The sequence below is a fragment of the Brassica napus genome, chromosome C8 (genome assembly GCF_020379485.1).
Source record: "Brassica napus cultivar Da-Ae chromosome C8, Da-Ae, whole genome shotgun sequence".
Taxonomy (NCBI): Eukaryota; Viridiplantae; Streptophyta; class Magnoliopsida; order Brassicales; family Brassicaceae; genus Brassica; species Brassica napus.
In genome coordinates, this window is record NC_063451.1 from 5,006,159 (window position 1) to 5,028,738 (window position 22,580).

The window sequence follows — 22,580 nt, forward strand, 5'->3', positions numbered from 1 at the left end:
ACTTTGTCATGGTTGGGAAGACGAAGACCTTTTCTGGACCCTAACATGGTCGTAATCCTCACACTTGTGTATCAAACCTCTATGTATTCTGTTTGGAAGGAAAGAAACGCAAGAACTCATGCCTCTTCGCCTCATACTCCTCAGTCCCTTATCACTGAGATAAAGGACACCATCCGACTCAGACTTGACCCCTCTTCAGATCAACGAGGACAGTCCATTTTGTTTAAAGTCGTATTGGATACTATATTTTTTGGCTTTTAAGCCAAACATTAGTGTAAACCTTTTTTTTGGACCTTTGAGTTTTAATAAAGATTGGTATTAAAAAATAAAAATTATTTCTTTCACTATATATTTTATATTTTATCACTCTTATATCATTATATATATACATATATTATTTTATATATATATCAAATAAGTTTTAGTTTTTCTTTATCTTTATCTTTTAATATTCATATGTATACATTATTTTTATATATTATATTTTTGAAACTTAAATTATATTATTATCGATGGATGCTGCATAGAGGTGGATGTAGATGTGTGATGCAAGCGTGTGAAAGTAAAGGCATAAATGCAAGTGCATGAACGCATCATATATCGGTTGAAGATTAAGTTTGCTAGTGCAACATAAATTTGATCATTGTCTACTTGTCATCAAATCACTGTTGGAATTTAGTTGATGTTAAAGTGTGTGAGAAATCACTGTTGGAATAGTTCAAAGACATGCAAAACATACACAGTTTCATATGAGATGTGATTTGGATATTTGATCAATAAGATTTCCTTATGTGATGTCTTAAAGGAGTTTGAAAGTGCCTTCAGCACAATGCTTGATTGATCTGAAAATTGGCTCTACTTGCAGGCAAGTGTGCAGCCACTGCCACTAACTGTTCTTATATCGCACCATATCAATCTTTCAATTGGCATAGAAGAACAAATATCAATCGATGGCATTTGCAAGAATGTACAAACAGAGCTTGAATTGAGCTATTTTTGTTCTAATCTCAGCAGAGAACTAGCCAGACTAATTAAGAAATGCTTCTTTGTGAAATTAGAATTCACCAGGTGTTCCAGTACTCTCAGCAAATTTTCTAACACATCGTTGACAAATGCCCTTTTTGTGAAATATTTAGTTAAAAAGAAAATTTCAAAAGAAAGAAACAAAACAAAACAAAACCAAAATCATGGCGTTATTCCTTAATTATCCCAAGCTCAAGCTCATTAACAGGTTGAGCCTCTTCTTCTTGTTCGTAGAGTTGCACAAGGCTAATGTTAACGTTCTCCTCAGGCTCCCACGTGGCATCAGCCATATCAGTCCATTTGACAAGATACTCAGTGTTGCCATCGTCCCCCATCCTCTTTCCCATCACCCTCTCCGCCACAGCGTACTCAAGCCCAGCTTCGTAGTCCTTCACCACATCTTCCGCCACGTGTACACCTTTCACCCAGTCGCAATCTCCACCGTCCTTCCATTTCACCAGATACTCCACGTCTTTCCCTCTCCCTCGCTTCTCCAAAATCTCCTCCACCTCCGCGTACTCGAACACTTGATCTTCAAGAATGCTGATCACCTTCTCCAGCCCTATTCTACGACCGAACTGCATCGGGTTCCCTTTCGGCGTCGTTTTCAGAATCTCCCTCGCCAGCTCCAGCGGCGTCAACCCTCTCTCGTCTTCCACCTCAGCATCCGCTCCGAGCTCCACCAGCGCCGCCACCGCATCCGGTTGCACGTACCCGGCCGCCATGTGCAGCGCGGTTAAGCCGCCTCTTATGTCCCGGTGGTCAAGATCGGCTCCAGCTTCGGACAAGAGCCTTACGCACTTGTCCGAACCAAGCCCCGCCACGAACAGGAGCGCCGTCCTTCCGTTTTCGTCTACCGTGTTGGCGTCGCGGCGACCTTCCGACGATTCGAGAAGCTGAGCGAGTGCTTGGTCGTCGGCTTTCCTCGCGGCGGTCCACCAGGGTGTCTCGTACTCGGACACCACGTCTGCTGCGATGTAGCTGGATGGGACCCACGATGGGGAATGGCCGTCTTTCCACTCGATTAGGTACTCCATGGCGGCGCCACCTCCTCCTGCCGCCATCCGGCTTCCGATGATTCTGTTGACTTCTCCGTATGATTCGTCGTCGTCTTCCACGAAGGAGGCAGTTTCGTAGTTGTCTCTTTGTACCGCAGCAGGAGATGTAGCTCGGAAAGAGAGCTGCTTGTTTAGGAGTTGTCTGGTCTGAAAGGATTGAAAGGAGGAGAAAGCATAAGATTTGGGTACATGGGGAAGTTTGATGATGCGAGATAGAGACTGATGATGATTAATCACGAGAGATGATGTATCCATGGCCGGCCAGATGCTCAAAAAACAAACAAACGAAGCAAGGCGACTGTGAGAGCAGTGGCAAGAGAAAACAGAGAGAAGGAGAGTTAGCGGCAAGAGAAACACACTAGATTTTCTAGTGGATAAGAAATCTTAGCCATTCATTCATACAATCATCCAATGCCCATTTCAAATGGGCCCACCAGAAACATAATCTCACAAGAAACACTCCTCTCTTCTGTGTTTTTTATTAACAATAAACACATCCCCATACAGCTTGCTATCTTTTTTCTCAGTTATTAACATCAACTATGCATGTATGCATTGCATTTTGAACACTTGGGGTTTTAGTTGATAAATTAAACCATAACAACCGATACGGATAGTAAAAGAACAAGTCTGTTAGAGTGTTTATGGATAGAAAACAGAGTTCACCTTTTCTACTTCTCATGATGGTCATGTCTAATCATCTACCAACACAAGAAAAAGTTACAAACAGCAGCTAATTCCTTAAGTAGCTCAAAATTGAAATATCCAACTTAAGAGGTTATACATATGTATTGGATATAACTGATAACGTTCCATATGTAGAATCATCATTCGACAAACTCTACCTCAACTTCTTCATATCCTAATTAAAAACACCAGTTTTCGCAACATGTTCGCCTCTAAGCCATCTCTCTTTGAACTACAGGACGGTGTGGCTTTGGGGCTAAAACAGAAGGAAAAAAAACTATTTTTAAAGATGTTTCAGCAAAGAACATAACTGGAGCTAAAGATGAGAATGGTTACCGTTGGGATTGCCTTGCTCATAGAAACATTTGAAAAGAGAGACAGCTTCCTCTGCCATTATTCCTCTGCTGCACTTGTACCCTTTTCCTCCTTGACCTTCTTCACTATATTAAAAAACAGAGATCACAAACTTCAATTTAACAAGGCAGTTTCTTTGTAATAAGATTGTAGTGTGTATCTTTAGGACCTAGAGATGGATAATCTTACGTCTGAGAACTCCCTATGTGAAGCGGCAAAATGGAACCACAACCCCCAAATTTATCATTTCCGCATCCATAATACACTTCCTTTATACCTTCGATTAAAAAGTATGTCATATCAGGAACAAATCAAACAAAAAAAATGTCAAGTTCGGATTAAGGAACCATACCGAGAAACGATAAGGCGGATGCACACATTATGCAAGGTTCACATGTTACGTAAAGAACACATTTCGAGAATTTCTCGGCGACTTGTGAAGGTGAGAGTCCATCTTTTCGCCACTGTCCAATAAGTTCATCGATTGCTTCCATCTCTGCATGTCTTGTGGCCTTTTCGAACAAAATTATAAAAAAACAACTTAGTAGTATGGTTGAGGTAACAATAAAGAGACACTCTATACCATCGCATTGCAAAGGTGCTCATAGAGAGGAATATTGAAAATTTTGAAAAATTACATTGCGTGTCTCATTAGTTCGGTTTCTCCCTGAAGCAATGATGTTACCGTCCTCAAAAATGACACATCTGATCCAGACAAACAAAAAGATAAGAAATTAATTGATAATGATGGAGAGAAACACAAACTGGGATGAAGCAAAGTTACCCCACGGGAACTTCAAGAGCTTCTAGAGCAAGCTTAGCCTGCAGTCCATGTAAATCAGACATTGTAACTCTAAAAAAAAGCAACAAACTTTTGGAGTAATAATGGAAGCAGTACTAGTGTATACCTGGTGCAGAGCAAAACCCATATACTTATGCGACTCCTCACAGCAGTCCTCTTTCACTAGTGCCATAACTTTAAACTTGGCTTTAACCAGAGAGAGTAAAACAATGAAACAGGATCATTAAGATTCAGAATACCCTAATAATCGTTGAGTACTAGAGAATGTTTTTTCCTTGGCATATTGTTTATGCAGGATTCGGTTGATTAGAATAATGAACGTAGAAATGGGGTGACTAAAGACGCTTTTATTAGAATCAAACAAGAGGTTACAAGATTGACGGGAAATAAGGAGACAAAATCAAAGGTTTAAGCAACGGGATCAAAGAGATGATTAGGAAATCCTAGATCTAGCCGCTTCTGTGTGTGTTGTCCAAAAGTCTCCCTTTTCGTTGTCTCCTCATCCCCTCTTATAGTGTAACCGTCCGTGATGCTCTAATCGTGTCGTCTTTTGGGCCCTGTCGTTAAAGGCCGAGTATGCGGGCCTTGGTACTGTTCTCTATAAGCCGAGCGTATTTAGTCGGCTTAGCTGATCGGCTAAAAGTACTCTGGGATCGAGCCGACACCTTTAGCCGCTTAAGCCGACTAAACTGGTCAAGCTTGCCGGGCTAGGGCCTGTTATTCGATGGGCCTTGTGGAGGGATGTAATTCATCTCCTACAATAAGTCCCCCCCAGTTCACTTGTGAGCGGCGTAGCGGTCTCAGTGAATTTGTAGGTCACGTTCGTTCGTATATCAGGTCCTAGCGTGTTTAGTCGCATGTCGCTTTATTGACGTTTCTAGTCGCTTAGAGTAGTACTTCTTCATGATCTGCTTTGCTCGCCGAGGTTTTTGTCACGGAGGCACGTTTTACTCGGTAGGCGAATTACTCCGATATAAGAGCTCAAGCTTATCTCATCGGTTTACGTTAGAAAACCGGTTTAGACCGAAATCGGGGATTAATTTCGGTCTGGCATCTCGATTAGAGATCGGTTTGAACGAGAAACCGAACCGTCGCGAGTAAGCCTTTGGGTATTTAGGCGGCCTTTGAGGCCCATTTAGGTTTCTGTAGACCTAATGATTGCGCTTCGGAGGATGTGCCCTTGTTTTGGCTATAAATAGGCTCCTCCCTTTCGCTTTCGTCATTCTTCTCTGCAAGTTCAGGTATCCCGCTTTCTCTCCCTTCTCTCTACTTTTACTTTCTCTCTCTAGGTACGTTTCTCCTTACACAGGCTTGTCGGTATCGTCTGGCGGTTGTAGTCGTCCCCTAAATCCAGGATCATGCCTCTGAGAGGTCGTTTGTCCGGAGAAGAAAAAGGGAAGGGCGTCGCAGATTCTCCGAGTCCGACCAGAGATGAACGGGTAGCTGACAGCCCGCTGGATGATTTCGACTTGATTCATCGCGACGCTCTTCGGGATTTAGACAATATGACCCTATCTCAACGCCTTTTGGTCGCTGATGCTCATAAGATGATCCGTGACGAACGCGCGGATCACGTTGAAGCCGGGAGCAGTGACGTGAGCGGTAGCGGCTCTGGAGCGTCTAACCAAGCCTCAAGATCTTTGAGACGAGCTAGTCGGGAGATTCCTTTCGACCAGATAGACTGCCGACCCACGATCTATCATCCTGGTGGGATCTTCGAAGAACTCGGCCCACTCCCGTCCGAATTGCTTCGTGACCCGCGGGCTCAGTCGTGGGGGAATGTCTTCGATTCTTACTCCTCCCACAAGACGGTGAGGGATTTATTGAGGCGAAGTGGAGGTGCCGGCATTACATACATCATTCCTTCCAAGGGACAGCGTCCTTGGTCGCCTCCGATTGGCTATCAGTGTGTCTATGAGTCTTATTTTGGAGACCATACGAAGCTCTGGTTTCCAATTCCCCGACTGATCACGTCGTACGCATTCCGTCGGGACATCGCCATCTGTCAGTTGCTTAACGGGTCGCTGCGCATCGCGGTTATGCTAATGGTGATGGCAGCGGAGATAGATGTTTCGATGAGTGTGAGAGTATTCAAAGAGTTAACTTTTACGAAGGCGGAGCCACATGGGGTATTCTCAGTGAAGATGCGCTCGAGCTACAATGTCTTGTCAGGGCACCCGAACAAAACGAAGGACTGGCAGCGCTCATATTTTTACGTCAAATCTGACGAGCATGCCTTCTCGGAGCCACCTGGGGACGACTACCGCGTCCTATGGAACAAAACGCTTGGTAGATAGTGTTTGTTGTCATCATGCCTTATTCGAGTATCCTAACGGCGTGTTTCTTGTTGTTGCAGTTCGTCACCCGAATACGATCGCATACCCGGAGAAGTTCTTCGAGAGTGCTCAGGCGATCGCGGCTCACAATCATCTTCGTTGGCCTGATCTTAGTCGAGAGGGGATAAGACGCCAAGAAGCTCGGATTGCTAGAGGTGAGTTCATCGGTCTTTCTCCGAGAAGTTCTATCAAAACTTAGTCTCTCTTCGTTTCTTTTACAGCTGATTGGGAATCGAGGCTTCCTGTTGTGCTCGGGCCCCGTAAGTCGCGTCTGTACCTTTTTACTCGGAAACAGCAGGAACTTCTGGACGAAGCTATGACGATGGACGGAGTGCCGGATATGAGTGCACTGTTGAAGGGGAAGCTGCAATTGCTTTCGAAGAAGTCGATTCCTGCCGATGTGCAAGGGTCGACCAGTTCTGACGCTGGCCGAGCTTCCAAGGAAGGAGCTCCCGGTTTAGTCGACAAAGACGTTGGGGCGGAGCCTCCTGCCTCAAGTCCTAAAAAGAAGAAGAAGAGCAAGAAACCCAGGAGGAAAGCAACCGAAGAGCTTCCTCTTGAAGAGATCGCTTCTCTCGACGAACCTCCGAGGGTTTGGAAGAAATGAAGGGAGAGAGAGGAAGGAAGAGACCTTACGAAGGGGCTACTTCCTCCATTGATCGCGGCGAGGCACCGGCAGTAGGACGAGAAGGCGCTACAAGGGGTTCCGTCGAGTCTGACCGTTCCGAAGCGGCGCCTGAAGATCTTCCTAGAAAGAAGAAGAAGAAGTCCGTCGAGGCAGAGCCGCGTCCTTCTGATGCGTGGATTCGGTTGATTAGAATAATGAACGTAGGAATGGGGTGACTAAAGACGCTTTTATTAGAATCAAACAAGAGGTTACAAGATTGACGGGAAATAAGGAGACAAGATCAAAGGTTTAAGCAACAGGATCAAAGAGATGATTAGGAAACCCTAGATCTAGCCGCTTCTGTGTGTGTTGTCCAAAAGTCCTTATGCAGGATTCAGTTGATTAGAATAATGAACGTAGGAATGGGGTGACTAAAGACGCTTTTATTAGAATCAAACAAGAGGTTACAAGATTGACGGGAAATAAGGAGACAAGATCAAAGGTTTAAGCAACATGATCAAAGAGATGATTAGGAAACCCTACATCTAGCCGCTTCTGTGTGTGTTGTCCAAAAGTCCCCCTTTTCATTGTCTCCTCATCCCCTCTTATAGTGTAACCGTCCGTGATGCCCTAATTGTGTCGTCCTTTGGGCCCTGTCGTTAAAGGCCGAGTATGCGGGCCTTGGTACTGTTCTCTATAAGCTGATCGTATTTAGTCGGCTTAGCTGATCGGCTAAAAGTATTCTGGGATCGAGCCGACACCTTTAGCCGCTTAAGCCGACTAAACTGGTCAAGCTTACCGGGCTAGGGCCTGTTATTCGATGGGCCTTGTGGAGGGATGTAATCCATCTCCTATAAGTCCCCCCCCAAGTTCACTTGTGAGCGGCGTAGCAGTCTCAGTGAATTTGTGGGTCAGGTTCGTATATCAGGTCCTAGCGTGTTTAGTCGCATGCCGCTTTATTGACGTTTCTAGTCGCTTAGAGTAGTACTTCTTCATGATCTGCTTTGCTCGCCGAGGTTTTTGTCACGGAGGCACGTTTTACTCGGTAGGCGAATTACTCCGATATAAGAGCTCAAGCTTATCTCATCGGTTTACGTTAGAAAACCGGTTTAGACCGAAATCGGGGATTAATTTCGGTCTGGCATCTCGATTAGAGATCGGTTTGAACGAGAAACCGAACCGTCGCGAGTAAGCCTTTGGGTATTTAGGCGGCCTTTGAGGCCCATTTAGGTTTCCGTAGACCTAATGATTGCGCTTCGGAGGATGTGCCCTTGTTTTGGCTATAAATAGGCTCATCCCTTTCGCTTTCGTCATTCTTCTCTGCAAGTTCAGGTATCCCGCTTTCTCTCCCTTCTCTCTACTTTTACTTTTTCTCTCTAGGTACGTTTCTCCTTACACAGGCTTGTCGGTATCGTCTGGCGGTTGTAGTCGTCCCCTAAATCCAGGATCATGCCTCTGAGAGGTCGTTTGTCGCGAGAAGAAAAAGGGAAGGGCGTCGCAGATTCTCCGAGTCCGACCAGAGATGAACGGGTAGCTGACAGCACGCTGGATGATTTCGACTTGATTCATCGCGACGCTCTTTGGGATTTAGACAATATGACCCTATCTCAACGCCTTTTGGTCGCTGATGCTCATAAGATGATCGGTGACGAATGCGCGGATCGTGTTGAAGCCGGGAGCAGTGACGTGAGCGGTAGCGGCTCTGGAGCGTCTAGCCAAGCCTCAAGATCTTTGAGACGAGCTAGTCGGGAGATTCCTTTCGACCAGATAGACTGCCGACCCACGATCTATCATCCTGGTGGGATCTTCGAAGAACTCGGCCCACTCCCGTCCGAATTGCTTCGTGACCCGCGGGCTCAGTCGTGGGGGAATGTCTTCGATTCTTGCTCCTCCCACAAGACGGTGAGGGATTTATTGAGGCGAAGTGGAGGTGCCGGCGTTACATACATCATTCCTTCCAAGGGACATCGTCCTTGGTCGCCTCCGATTGGCTATCAGTGTGTCTATGAGTCTTATTTTGGAGACCATACGAAGCTCTGGTTTCCAATTCCCCGACTGATCACGTCGTACGCATTCCGTCGGGACATCGCCATCTGTCAGTTGCTTAACGGGTCGCTGCGCATCGCGATTATGCTAATGGTGATGGCAGCGGAGATAGATGTTTCGATGAGTGTGAGAGTATTCGAAGAGTTAACTTTTACGAAGGCGGAGCCACATGGGATATTCTCAGTGAAGATGCGCTCGAGCTACAACGTCTTGTCAGGGCACCCGAACAAAACGAAGGACTGGCAACACTCATATTTTTACGTCAAATCTGACGAGCATGCCTTCTCGGAGCCACCTGGGGACGACTACCGCGTCCTATGGAACAAAACGCTTGGTAGATAGTGTTTGTTGTCATCATGCCTTATTCGAGTATCCTAACGGCGTGTTTCTTGTTGTAGCAGTTCATCACCCGAATACGATCGCATACCCGGAGAAGTTCTTCGAGAGTGCTCAGGCGATCGCGGCTCACAGTCATCTTCGTTGGCCTGATCTTAGTCGAGAGTGGATAAGACGCCAAGAAGCTCGGATTGCTAGAGGTGAGTTCATCGGTCTTTCTCCGAGAAGTTCTATCAAAACTTAGTCTCTCTTCCTTTCTTTTACAGCTGATTGGGAATCGAGGCTTCCTGTTGTTAAGTCGCGTCTGTTCCTTTTTACTCAGAAACAGCAGGAACTTCTGGACGAAGCTAGGAAGATGGACGGAGTGCCGGATTTGAGTGCACTGTTGAAGGGGAAGCTGCAATTGCTTTCGAAGAAGTCGATTCCTGCCGATGTGCAAGGGTCGACCAGTTCTGACGCAGGCCGAGCTTCCAAGGAAGGAGCTCCCGGTTTAGTCGACAAAGACGTTGGGGCGTAGCCTCCTGCCTCAAGTCCTAAAAAGAAGAAGAAGAGCAAGAAACCCAGGAGGAAAGCAACCGAAGAGCTTCCTCTTGAAGAGATCGCTTCTCTCGACGAAACCTCCGAGAGTTTGGAAGCAAGGAAGGGAGAGAGAGGAAGGAAGAGACCTTACGAAGGGGCTACTTCCTCCATTGATCACGGTGAGGCGCCGGCAGTAGGACGAGAAGGCGCTACAAGGGGTTCCGTCGAGTCTGACCGTTCCGAAGCGGCGCCTGAAGATCGTCCCAGAAAGAAGAAGAAGAAGAAGTCCGTCGAGGCAGAGCCGCGTCCTTCTGATGCGTGGATTCGGTTGATTAGAATAATGAACGTAGGAATGAGGTGACTAAAGACGCTTTTATTAGAATCAAACAAGAGGTTACAAGATTGACGGGAAATAAGGAGACAAGATCAAAAGTTTAAGCAACATGATCAAAGAGATGATTAGGAAACCCTAGATCTAGCCGCTTCTGTGTGTGTTGTCCAAAAGTCCTTATGCAGGATTCGGTTGATTAGAATAATGAACGTAGGAATGGGGTGACTAAAGACGCTTTTATTAGAATCAAACAAGAGGTTACAAGATTGACGGGAAATAAGGAGACAAGATCAAAGGTTTAAGCAACAGGATCAAAGAGATGATTAGGAAACCCTAGATCTAGCCGCTTCTGTGTGTGTTGTCCAAAAGTCCCCCTTTTCGTTGTCTCCTCATCCCCTCTTATAGTGTAACCGTCCGTGATGCCCTAATTGTGTCGTCCTTTGGGCCCTGTCGTTAAAGGCCGAGTATGCGGGCCTTGGTACTCTTCTCTATAAGCCGATCGTATTTAGTCGGCTTAGCTGATCGGCTAAAAGTACTCTGGGATCGAGCCGACACCTTTAGCCGCTTAAGCCGACTAAACTGGTCAAGCTTACCGGGCTAGGGCCTGTTATTCGATGGGCCTTGTGGAGGGATGTAATCCATCTCCTACAATAAGTCCCCCCCAAGTTCACTTGTGAGCGGCGTAGCGGTCTCAGTGAATTTGTGGGTCAGGTTCGTTCGTATATCAGGTCCTAGCGTGTTTAGTCGCATGCCGCTTTATTGACGTTTCTAGTCGCTTAGAGTAGTACTTCTTCATGATCTGCTTTGCTCGCCGAGGTTTTTGTCACGGAGGCACGTTTTACTCGGTAGGCGAATTACTCCGATATAAGAGCTCAAGCTTATCTCATCGGTTTACGTTAGAAAACCGGTTTAGACCGAAATCAGGGATTAATTTCGGTCTTGCATCTCGATTAGAGATCGGTTTGAACAAGAAACCGAACCGTCGCGAGTAAGCCTTTGGGTATTTAGGCGGCCTTTGAGGCCCATTTAGGTTTCTGTAGACCTAATGATTGCGCTTCGGAGGATGTGCCCTTGTTTTGGCTATAAATAGGCTCCTCCCTTTCGCTTTCGTCATTCTTCTCTGCAAGTTCAGGTATCCCGCTTTCTCTCCCTTCTCTCTACTTTTACTTTCTCTCTCTAGGTACGTTTCTCCTCACACAGGCTTGTCGGTATCGTCTGGCGGTTGTAGTCGTCCCCTAAATCCAGGATCATGCCTCTGAGAGGTCGTTTGTCGCGAGAAGAAAAAGGGAAGGGCGTCGCAGATTCTCCGAGTCCGACCAGAGATGAACGGGTAGCTGACAGCCCGCTGGATGATTTCGACTTGATTCATCGCGACGCTCTTCGGGATTTAGACAATATGACCCTATCTCAACGCCTTTTGGTCGCTGATGCTCATAAGATGATCCGTGACGAACGCGCGGATCGCGTTGAAGTCGGGAGCAGTGACGTGAGCGGTAGCGGCTCTGAAGCGTCTAGCCAAGCCTCAAGATCTTTGAGACGAGCTAGTCGGGAGATTCCTTTCGACCAGATAGACTGCCGACCCACGATCTATCATCCTGGTGGGATCTTCGAAGAACTCGGCCCACTCCCGTCCGAATTGCTTCGTGACCCGCGGGCTCAGTCGTGGGGGAATGTCTTCGATTCTTGCTCCTCCCACAAGACGGTGAGGGATTTATTGAGGCGAAGTGGAGGTGCCGGCGTTACATACATCATTCCTTCCAAGGGACAGCGTCCTTGGTCGCCTCCGATTGGCTATCAGTGTGTCTATGAGTCTTATTTTGGAGACCATACGAAGCTCTGGTTTCCAATTCCCCGACTGATCACGTCGTACGCATTCCGTCGGGACATCGCCATCTGTCAGTTGCTTAACGGGTCGCTGCGCATCGCGGTTATGCTAATGGTGATGGCAGCGGAGATAGATGTTTCGATGAGTGTGAGAGTATTCGAAGAGTTAACTTTTACGAAGGCGGAGCCACATGGGATATTCTCAGTGAAGATGCGCTCGAGCTACAACGTCTTGTCAGGGCACCCGAACAAGACGAAGGACTGGCAGCGCTCATATTTTTACGTCAAATCTGACGAGCATGCCTTCTCGGAGCCACCTGGGGACGACTACCGCGTTCTATGGAACAAAACGCTTGGTAGATAGTGTTTGTTGTCATCATGCCTTATTCGAGTATCCTAACGGCGTGTTTCTTGTTGTTGCAGTTCGTCACCCGAATACGATCGCATACCCGGAGAAATTCTTCGAGAGTGCTCAGGCGATCGCGGCTCACAGTCATCTTCGTTGGCCTGATCTTAGTCGAGAGTGGATAAGACGCCAAGAAGCTCGGATTGCTAGAGGTGAGTTCATCGGTCTTTCTCCGAGAAGTTCTATCAACAACTTAGTCTCTCTTCCTTTTTTTTACAGCTGATTGGGAATCGAGGCTTCCTGTTGTGCTCGGGCCCCGTAAGTCGCGTCTGTCCCTTTTTACTCGGAAACAGCAGAAACTTCTGGACGAAGCTAGGAAGATGGACGGAGTGCCGGATTTGAGTGCACTGTTGAAGGGGAAGCTGCAATTGCTTTCGAAGAAGTCGATTCCTGCCGATGTGCAAGGGTCGACCAGTTCTGACGCAGGCCGAGCTTCCAAGGAAGGAGCTCCTGGTTTAGTCGACAAAGACGTTGGGGCGGAGCCTCCTGCCTCAAGTCCTAAAAAGAAGAAGAAGAGCAAGAAACCCAGGAGGAAAGCAACCGAAGAGCTTCCTCTTGAAGAGATCGCTTCTCTCGACGAAACCTCCGAGGGTTTGGAAGAAATGAAGGGAGAGAGAGGAAGGAAGAGACCTTACGAAGGGGCTACTTCCTCCATTGATCGCGGCGAGGCGCCGGCAGTAGGACGAGAAGGCGCTACAAGGGGTTCCGTCGAGTCTGACCGTTCCGAAGCGGCGCCTGAAGATCGTCCCAAAAAGAAGAAGAAGAAGAAGTCCGTCGAGGCAGAGCCGCGTCCTTCTGACGCGGAGACGGGCCTCGTCGAAGTTGTCGCGGGAGAAGACGTTTCTCTTGAAACCCCTCCTGAGGAGAGAGAGGTCTCAGCGCGGGGCAGTGATCCTGTTACGGGTGAGAGATCTATTCCTGATCCGTCTGCGAGGAAAGGGTCTCGTTCAGAGGGTTCTACTGCGAGGAGGAAGAAGATCAAGTTCCCCGATCACGTCGAGTTTTCCTACAACGAGACGACCCCCCTAATCCTTAATCCTCTTAGGTGCGCGGAGCTGACGCGCCAAATTCGTGGTGGGACGAAGGAGATGCCACAGTTGGACGACCTTTACTTTAGGAATGAATACATAGACGCTGCTTCTTCGAGAGCTCGGGTAACTGCGCTACCCTTCATACTTTATCTCATTATTCGATTTGTCGGGTTTACTCGTCTCACGTGGTCTGTGTTTGTCGTTTTTGCAGAGTGACGGGAGTATGAACTTTCTCGTTGAGAAATACGATAGTGCTCTGAAACAGACGATGATCCAGTTGGGATCTTCGGAGAAGCTTGCCCAGACGAGGTTGAAGGTCATCGAGAGAGTAAGGGCGGAGCATAAGAAGGCCAACGAGAAGGCCGCAGAGGAGAAAGAGATTCTTCGAGTAAAGTTCGAAGAACTGGAGGGCAAGCTTAAGTCTTCCAGCGCGGCGAGGAAAGAGCTCGTTCGAGAGAAAAGTCATTTGGAGCAAACGGCTGCGAACCTGGAGAAGGAGAAGACCGAGCTAGTCGAAGAGAGAGATGCCGCGGTAGACAAACTAATCAGAGAGAGGCAACGCTTGAGGGACTCCCGGGGTTTGGAGGTTACTCGTGAGAGGGAAAGAGTCGAGGCTGCTATGGCTGAGAAGGCAAGTCGCCGTTTTGATCGCGTGCGCGACCATTTTACTCGTCTGGAGGCTTTTGAGAAGGCGAAGAACCTGTATGGTCAAGCTTCGGGAACGAAGAAGTGCCTCGAGGTTATAAAGGCGAGTGGGACGGAGATCCCCCAAGAAATGATCGATGTCTTCGCTGAGCAGGAGAAACTTTACGAGGCGGAGGTTATGAAACTCCGAGTAGAGCCGCTGTCCGATAGTGACCTTACACTTTCTCCGCTGGTCCTTCCTTCTCGTTTCGCCGAGGACCGGTTCAGAACGTCATTCGATCCCTATGGGTCGAACGTAAATTTGATCGGGCCAGAGACGGCTTCTCGGCTCGTTACCTCGCTCGAAGTTGTTGAGGAGCCGTCAGAGGAGCCACTTGTTGATGTCACGTCTATCCCTACCGAGCCTGTCAAGTCCCCGGTGGGAAGCGGTTTTGACGAGCGCCCAGAGAATGAGAATCTGAAGGGGTTTCCTGGAAAGGACGGCCTCGAGATAGGCGACACTCTGGTTCGAGAGGGAGAGATCGAGAACGTGGGTGTCGAGGATCCTGTGCTCGTCTCTGATTCTTCCTCCGAAGGACGAGAGGATGGGGAGGAGGATAACGATGGGATCGAGGAGGCGTCGCTGCCACGTCCTGCCGAGGAGGAGACGATCTACGAAGCTGGGGATACAGATGTTCCTCCACGTCCCGTTGTAGACTCTCTTGCTTCTATTCCTACTCGGGCGGAGGACCCAACTGCTGCCGCTACCAAGGGTCCTGACGATCAAGATTATGTTCTTTGACGTTTCACTTATGTTCTTATCTGTTGTGGTCTTGATAGACCCTGTTGTTGTAGGATTAGACATGCTTTTTTTTTTTTTTGGCAAGTCGCTGTTTTAAGCGGACTTTAAATTTGTGGGTTGTGTTTCTCATCTGTACTTGCAAACTTTGTTAAAGTAAATGTCAGTATCTTTAGTGTCTCGCGATGTGTTCGCTTAGAAACAATAGATTCCCGACCTTTGGCTTTTGCAAATAGATAAGGAAACGAACCGCTAGGGGATTTATTCAGCTCTTGTCGCGTTTCGATCGAGACGACGTCTAGGCGCATTGTTCTATATCGAAAACAAGGGACTGGATCTAAGAGTGGAAGGTTCTTTCGTCCGTTTCCTCAATGACAATCGAGTAATTGGGTAGCTAGTCCATTACGCGTTTAGTCGAGGAAAGGTTAAAGATTCACTCCGTTTAGTCGGTCAATGCTCCTTGGGCATAGGTGACTAGCGACTGTTGGGTCCTCAGGCTAAGTGTCTGATCAGGACATAGCCAGGAAATGGAACGATAGTGTCCGCGTATCTCCTGCTGGAGACACGGGAGCCGTTGGGTTTGATGACAGGCATCCACTCAGTAGAAGTTGAGACAAAGAACAAGATTTTGACTTTGATTTTGTTACAGCTGGACCTGTTTAAGGCTGCCTACGTACCTCGGTTGAGGATCAAGCCATTCGTAGTTCGTTTTTCCCGAGTAAAAGTGGCCGTGAGTGGCGCATTTACTCGGTCGAGTAGAAGTGACCACGGGGTGCATCTACTCGGTTTTTTTTTTTTTTTTTTTTTTTTTTTTTTGGGATACACCTACGAGTAGAAACGTCTTAGGTGCATCGAGTTCCATGATCGGGGAACTTCTTCGCCACGTGAAGTTTGAAGTCGGTATACTCCGGGTTTGACGACTTTGATGATTTTATAAGGTCCCTCCCACCTGGCGCCGAGTTTACCGGCGTTTAGCTCCTTAGTGTTTTCAAACACCTTGCGCATGACGAGGTCACCGAGTTCCAGAGGTCGGGCACGGACCCTTTTGTTGTAGTAACTCTCGATCTGGTGTTGATAGTTCTGGATGCGCAGCAGAGCTTGATCTCGTCGTTCTTCTATCTCATCAAGGGCGTCGAGTAGCATTTCCTTGTTGAGTTCGACGTATTGAGGCATCTTGGAGCGTCGGAGGCTTGAAACGTTGACTTCAGCGGGAGCCATGGCTTCTACACCGTAGGCGAGGGAGAAAGGTGTCGATTTAGTCGATCCTCGCGGCGTTGTGCGATGGCTCCATAGGACCCCATCGAGCTCGTCGGCCCAGTGACCCTTTTTCAGATCCAGGCGCTTTTTAATGCCATCGATGATGAGTTTATTGGAGGATTCTGCCTGGCCATTACCTTGCGGGTAACGAGGAGTGGAGGGGCTTAGTCGAATGTTCCATTTGCCACAGAACTCCTTGAAGTTGCCTGACATGAACTGCGATCCGTTATCGGTAACGATCTCATAAGGTAAACCGTGGCGGCAAATAATATTTTTCCAGACGAAACCGCGGACTTCTTTGTCCGTGACTTGAGCGTATGCTTCAGCTTCGATCCATTTGGTAAAGTAGTCGGTGAGGACGAGGATGAAGCGTCTTTGGCGGGAACAGGGAAGTGGTCCAATGATGTCCATTGCCCATCGCATGAACGGGTATGGAGCGGTGGTTGTTCGCAACATTTCGGTTGGACAATGGATACTAGGTGCGTGCCGTTGGCACTTGTCGCAGCTTCTCGCGTAAGACTCGCAATCTGCGTTCATTGTTGGCCAGAAGAAGCCCAAGCTCCTTACTTTGATTGCTAATGCACGTCCGCCCGAATGATTTCCGCCAGCGCCTTCGTGCGTCTCTGCCATAACCCTTGCTGTCTCGTCGCCATGAATGCATTTTAGGAGTACTTTACTCGCGGTCCAGCGGTGTAGTTCATCGTCAAGAACGACGTAATGGGCGCTGCGTGTTTTTAGTCGGCGAGCTTCCCATTTGTCGTTTGGGAGTTCTCCCTTCGAGAGGTAGTCGATAAACTCAGTTCTCCAATCAGGACCAAATCCGTCGTCATCTGGAGTAGCGGGTTCGATGACCGGGGCAACGAGGGTTTGGTCGGTAGGAATATCAATGCTAGGTTTCTCGATACGATGTATCGGGATGGTTCGTTTAACTTGATCACGAAGCTTGCTGCCAAGGGCCGCGAGGGCGTCGGCGCAGACGTTTTCGCCTCTGGGAACTTTGATGAGTTCGAAGAACTCGAACTCTGCTGTCAGGCTTTGCACTATTTTGAGATAGGCATCCATTCGTAGTCACCGCTGAACTGACTGGCGACTAATTGAGAGTCGCAATAGGCGCTTAGTCGTTTAGCTTTTACGGCTTTTGCTAAGCGGAGTCCGGCGATCAGAGATTCGTATTCTGCTTCGTTGTTTGACGCGGGAAAGCCAAAGCTAAAAGACTGCCTGATTAGCTCTCCGGTCGGGGACTGTAGTTGGACTCCGGCTCCTGCTCCCTTGTTGGTCGACGATCCATCGACGTGCAGCGTCCAGTTTGAGCTTGGGAGTATAAGATCTTGTTCCAATTCTGGGGCCAACTCGACCAGGAAGTCCGCGAGGACTTGGGACTTCGCCGCTGTGCGGTTCTTGTAGGTAATATCGAGTCGCCGAGTTCGATGGCCCACTTCGTGAGTCTGCCAGATCTGTTGGTGTTTTGGAGTAGCGTTCGGAGAGGTTGATCAGTCAGTACCTCCACTGAATGTGACTGGAAATACGGTCATGCGTCTGCTTGTGTAAAAAATGGGCTTTTGTTCGCCGCGGTCTTCCTTTATCAGAACGCTGCTGACAGCAGCTTGTGACACCGCGACATAGAGAGATAGAACATCACCTACGTCCGGCTTAGCGAGTACTGGAGGTGTTGTCAGGTATTGCTTGAGTTGAGTAAATGCATCCTCACACTTCTCATCCCAAATGAACTTCTTATTTCCTCGCAAGAGATCGTAGAAGGGGAGGCACTTGTCGGTGGATCTGGAGATGAAACGATTTAGAGCAGCTATCCGGCCCGTGAGCCGTTGTACTTCTCTACTGTTCCTCGGACTTGGGAGGTTCAGGACCGCAGATATTTGCTTCGGGTTTGCCTCGATTCCTCGCTGTGTGACTATGTAGCCGAGGAATTCGCCTGAAGAGACTCCGAATGTGCACTTTGCTGGGTTCAACTTCATGCCGTATTTGTTGAGAGTTTCGAAGCATTCTTGAAGATGACGGAGGTGATCAATGGAATGGAGCGACTTAACCAACATGTCGTCGATGTACACTTCCATAGTGATGCCCAGCTTATCTGCGAACATCTTGTTTACAAGTCGTTGGTAGGTTGCTCCGGCGTTCTTCAAACCGAACGGCATGACCTTATAGCAGTAGGTTCCCTTATCTGTGATGAAGGCTGTCTTCTCGCGATCATCCGGGTGCATCATTATTTGATTGTATCCAGAGAAGGCGTCCATGAAGGTCAGCATCTCGTTTCCGGCCGTAGACTCGACTAAACGGTCAATGTTGGGAAGAGGGTAGCTATCCTTTGGGCAGGCTTTATTCAGATCGGTGAAGTCGACGCAGACGCGCCACTTGCCATTTTTCTTTTTGACGACTACCGGATTTGCCAACCATTCGGGGTAGCGGACCTCAGCGATCGAACCTGCGCCGAGTAGCTTGTCAACTTCTTCGTTTACGGCCTTCGACCTGTCAGGGCCGAGCTTACGTCGCTTCTGGCGGATAGGTTTGAATGTCGGGTCGACGTTTAGCTCGTGAGTCGTTATAGTCGGATCAATGCCTTTCATGTCTGCCATAGACCAAGCGAATGTAGACACGTTCTTCCTGAGGAAGTTCAGAATTGACTGCTGCATTTCCTCAGAAAGGTATGCACCAACCCTTACGGTTCGACTTTGATCGGCGTCGTCAATAGGTAACTCGAGAATCTCGCTTTCCTGGGAACGGACTTTTGAGGTTGGGGGAGACACAGAATTAACGGGTAGAGATGACCGTTGGAGTTTGACTGTGGCGACTAGGAGATCCCTAGCGGCCTTTTGATCCCCTCGCAGCGTTTTTATCCTTCCGTCCGTACCAGGGAACTTGACGCACTGGTGGTAGGTGGAAGGAACGGCTTGCATCGAGTGTAGCCAAGGGGTGCCGAGTATAGCGTGATAAGGAGCTTTTGTGCTTACAACGGCAAACTTAACCGTTCGAGTAACGCCACACGCGCGTACCGGGAGGCGGATCGTTCCCAAGATAGTTTCGGAGGATCCATTGAATCCGGTTAATGTCCTGGAAGACGCTTTTATGTCGTCAAGATCAACTCCCATCTTCTGTAGAGTTCCTCGGAAGATGAGGTCGACGGAACTTCCGGTGTCAATGAGGATCTTGGTGACATCATACTCTCCAATTCCAAGGACGACGAGAAGAGGATCATTATGGGGAGCGTGAACTCCTTCAGCGTCGTCCGGTGAGAAGGTTATCGGAAGATGACTTGTCGGTTTAGTCGGCCACTTCTGGGAAGTCGCGACCTGTCGACGATAGTCTTTTACAGAACGGACAGTGTCTCCGCTAGGAGGGGAGCCTCCCATGATGACATTCAACGACTGTCCCGTTTGTACTCGCTTAGAGTCTAGCAAGGTGCGGAGGTCTGTGGATATGTTGGTGTCATGCGCTGGGGGTTGAAAATGACCTTTAGCTTGCTCCAACTGTCGTCGTAAGTCTGTTGGTTTTGAACGGTTGAGCTGTATGCGAAGGTCGCAGGCGCCAGCGTTGAGTTTATCTCGGAGGTCTGTAATTGGCCCTTTGTTGTTGTTAGCGTCGGTTGTCGAGATACGACGAGACTTCCGTGTGTCCAGCATCGTCCGTAGATCTTTGTGCTTGGGACTGCTATCATTTTCGGACTCGGACTTCCGCTTCAGGACGTCTCTCAGATCTCCGAGTACAGGCGCATCGTCGTTATCGTCGTCGGACGACAAAGATTGCTGAGAGAGTATAACCTCGATGCGTCTGCGATTAGCAGGATGCTCTTCGTCGGCGGAGGAGTCTCCCCCACCGTTATCCTTCAGGGTTTCCTCCTCGTCGTCTTGTCGTTGAGCGTCGTTTTGCCGACCTTTGCCGGTGGCTTTGCGCTGGGCTCTTCTTTCCTTGTTCTTGCTCCAGCTCTTGCCATTCTTTGGTTTAGCTTTCAAGGGTTCGAACTTAAATTCACCGCTCGCAAGTGACAAGAGATAATGAGCGTAGAGTGATTTGCATTCTGTGGTATCATGTCCCTTGACGTCGTGATATTTGCAATGCTTGGTGAGATCGACGATCCTGGAAGACCCCGCTGTTGACCCGGCTCCGGCTGTAGGTTGGGTGGTGCAAACAGTATCGACTAGTTTGTCGGGCGAATCGAGCTCCCTTACCCACTTGTTCCATCCCTCGCCGCGGACTACGAGAGTTGAAACCGGCACGTTGTTCTCGTTGACGACATACATGTATACGTCTTTGCGGCCGTTTTTGTCGGTTGGAGCATGCTGGCGCGGTTCTTGTCGCGTGTTGGCGTTTTTAGCCGCTGGCGCTTTGGGTGCGTTCATCTTGCTGAGAATGGCGTTAGTATCTTCTTCCATTCGGATGAAGTTGTCAGATCGCGCGATAGCGTCCTGGAACGACGTAGTTGGGTTTTGGTATAAATCCTCCCGGAATTTAGAACGAACAACGTGTTCCGCAAGGCGTCAATGGCGATACCGTATGGAATGTCAATCCTTGAGACTACGGTTTTGAACTTCTCCATGTAGTCGCGAAGACTCTGGTCTTTGGTTTGGTTGAGGTTCCACAAGTTAGAGGCAGTAGCGCTGCGCTTGGTGAACATAATGTAAGTCTTGAGAAAAGCTGCCGACAAGTCGCGGAAACTTCCGATGGAGTTTTCTTCTAACTGGGAAAACCAGGTTGGGGCTTGCTCGTGGAGAGTTTCGACGAACAGTTGGCAGTAGCCTGCGTCCCTTTCATCTTCTGGGAGTCGAGCCCGTGCCATCGCAATGTTGAAAGCTGTCATGTGTTCCACCGGGTCTCCGCCGGGTTTGTACTCGGGTAGGCGCAGTTTTTCTATTTTTCTGAGTTGGACGCTGGTCAGAGCACTAGTAAACGGAGTGCGTGAGGTTGCGGCGAGGACGCTCTCGATTTGCGGGGCCGCGCTGGTTACTTGATGGATCTTCTCGCTCACTTGTTGGAAACTGAGTTTGAGCTCGGCGAGCTCGCGTATGGTTGCCAGATCAGAACCTACCGAGGGGTGGTCGGCGAGAAGGGTTTCGTTAGGCTCGGAGTCGTCTGAGAGATGTTCGCCTCCGGTCGCCGTCGGGTTGGTGTTAAAGAGGCGACGGCGTATCTGCTGGGGACGACTTGTTTGGCCGTCGGGAGCTGTGAGGGCCGCGACCAGAGCAGCTAACTGGTCGTTGGTCGTCTTTTGGTGTTCGTCTTGATGAGCAAGTCGAGCCATGATAGAGCTCATGAAATCTGTGGTGATGGGCGGCGCGGCTTCGGGCGTTGGGGTTGGTTCGCCGCCTGGAGCGCCGAGGGTGGCGTCGTTTTGAACCATGTAGATCTAGAACGTTACTTTAGTCGGCCCCACGGTGGACGCCAATTGTTTATGCAGGATTCGGTTGATTAGAATAATGAACGTAGGAATGGGGTGACTAAAGACGCTTTTATTAGAATCAAACAAGAGGTTACAAGATTGACGGGAAATAAGGAGACAAGATCAAAGGTTTAAGCAACAAGATCAAAGAGATGATTAGGAAACCCTAGATCTAGCCGCTTCTGTGTGTGTTGTCCAAAAGTCCCCCTTTTCGTTGTCTCCTCATCCCCTCTTATAGTGTAACCGTCCATGATGCCCTAATCGTGTCGTCCTTTGGGCCCTGTCGTTAAAGACCGAGTATGCGGGTCTTGGTACTGTTCTCTATAAGCCGAGCGTCTTAGCTGATCGGCTAAAAGTACTCTGGGATCGAGCCGACACCTTTAGCCGCTTAAGCCGACTAAACTGGTCAAGCTTGCCGGACTATGGCTTGTTATTCGATGGACCTTGTGGAGGGATGTAATCCATTTCCTACACATATCTATTCTACAGAGAATACCCGAAAGCAAACTCAATTTTTGCAACTCCCAATGTTCTTTATTTACTTGTGTGTAAGCTAAACAGTATGCACACATGTAAACAGATCAAAAATAGGACTCTAAAGCCTAACCTAATCAGGGATTAGTCTGACAGAACACAGCATATTTTTTTTTTTGAATTCAAACAGAAAGTCTATGAGCTATGAACGAGGAACATAAAAGTCACAGAGACAACAAAGACAGGTATGGTTTTGACAAAGCAAACAGTACGTGATAGAACAAAACAAAGAATTGATAAAAGAGTTTACCTAAGTCAAAAGTACTTTGTGTGAATCTGTCAGACCAAATCAATCCCCACTCTTTCACGGTACACGAACAAAATAGGTCTAAAACTTGAGAGAGAGAGAGAGATTGGTCTAAAACTGGAACAAGATAGATGATGTCATACCAATGCGTAAGTGTTTCTCTAAATCACAATCGAGGAGGAAGCGTATAAACTACACTCAGAGTTGACCGGCGAAGTAAAAGAAAGCTGATGTCTTCCGAGTAGGAGAAGAGTCTTTTGGTCTGTGGCCCCCTTTTTCTTTTAGACGAGAGAGAATAAGCAAATCAAAATCAATTCCACTTTTTACTGTGCCCCGGTTTATTCTGGTTCGATTTGGTACGGTTTAATTA

At 48.3% G+C, this 22,580-nt stretch overlaps 2 protein-coding genes across 2 annotated transcripts; both read right to left on the reverse strand.

The window, feature by feature from the left end:
- Positions 1-1,031: 1,031 nt before the first annotated feature.
- On the reverse strand, positions 1,032-2,594 carry LOC125591657 (signal recognition particle 43 kDa protein, chloroplastic-like). Its single transcript, XM_048766229.1, has one exon. The coding sequence runs from the start codon at positions 2,334-2,336 to the stop codon at positions 1,194-1,196; it is 1,143 nt and encodes a 380-aa protein (XP_048622186.1). The 5' UTR covers positions 2,337-2,594; the 3' UTR covers positions 1,032-1,193.
- A 205-nt stretch (positions 2,595-2,799) lies between these two features.
- On the reverse strand, positions 2,800-22,443 carry LOC125591658 (tRNA-specific adenosine deaminase TAD2-like). Its single transcript, XM_048766230.1, has 8 exons — positions 22,214-22,443; positions 4,031-4,110; positions 3,907-3,944; positions 3,761-3,827; positions 3,475-3,634; positions 3,312-3,399; positions 3,105-3,208; positions 2,800-3,024 (listed from the first exon to the last, which is right to left on the reverse strand). The coding sequence occupies exons 2-8, from the start codon at positions 4,094-4,096 to the stop codon at positions 2,981-2,983; spliced, it is 567 nt and encodes a 188-aa protein (XP_048622187.1). The 5' UTR covers positions 4,097-4,110; positions 22,214-22,443; the 3' UTR covers positions 2,800-2,980.
- Positions 22,444-22,580: the final 137 nt, after the last annotated feature.

Bases quoted from the DNA above. Each gene is read 5' to 3' on its own strand.
- LOC125591657 (XM_048766229.1), bottom strand. From the start codon at position 2,336: ATGGATACATCATCTCTCGTGATTAATCATCATCAGTCTCTATCTCGC.
- LOC125591658 (XM_048766230.1), bottom strand. From the start codon at position 4,096: ATGGCACTAGTGAAAGAGGACTGCTGTGAGGAGTCGCATAAGTATATG. The intron at 3,400-3,474 runs GTATGGTTCCTT...TTTTAATCGAAG, and splicing joins ATCCGCCTTATCGTTTCTCG to GTATAAAGGAAGTGTATTAT. The intron at 3,209-3,311 runs GTAAGATTATCC...TTTTTAATATAG, and splicing joins CACATAGGGAGTTCTCAGAC to TGAAGAAGGTCAAGGAGGAA.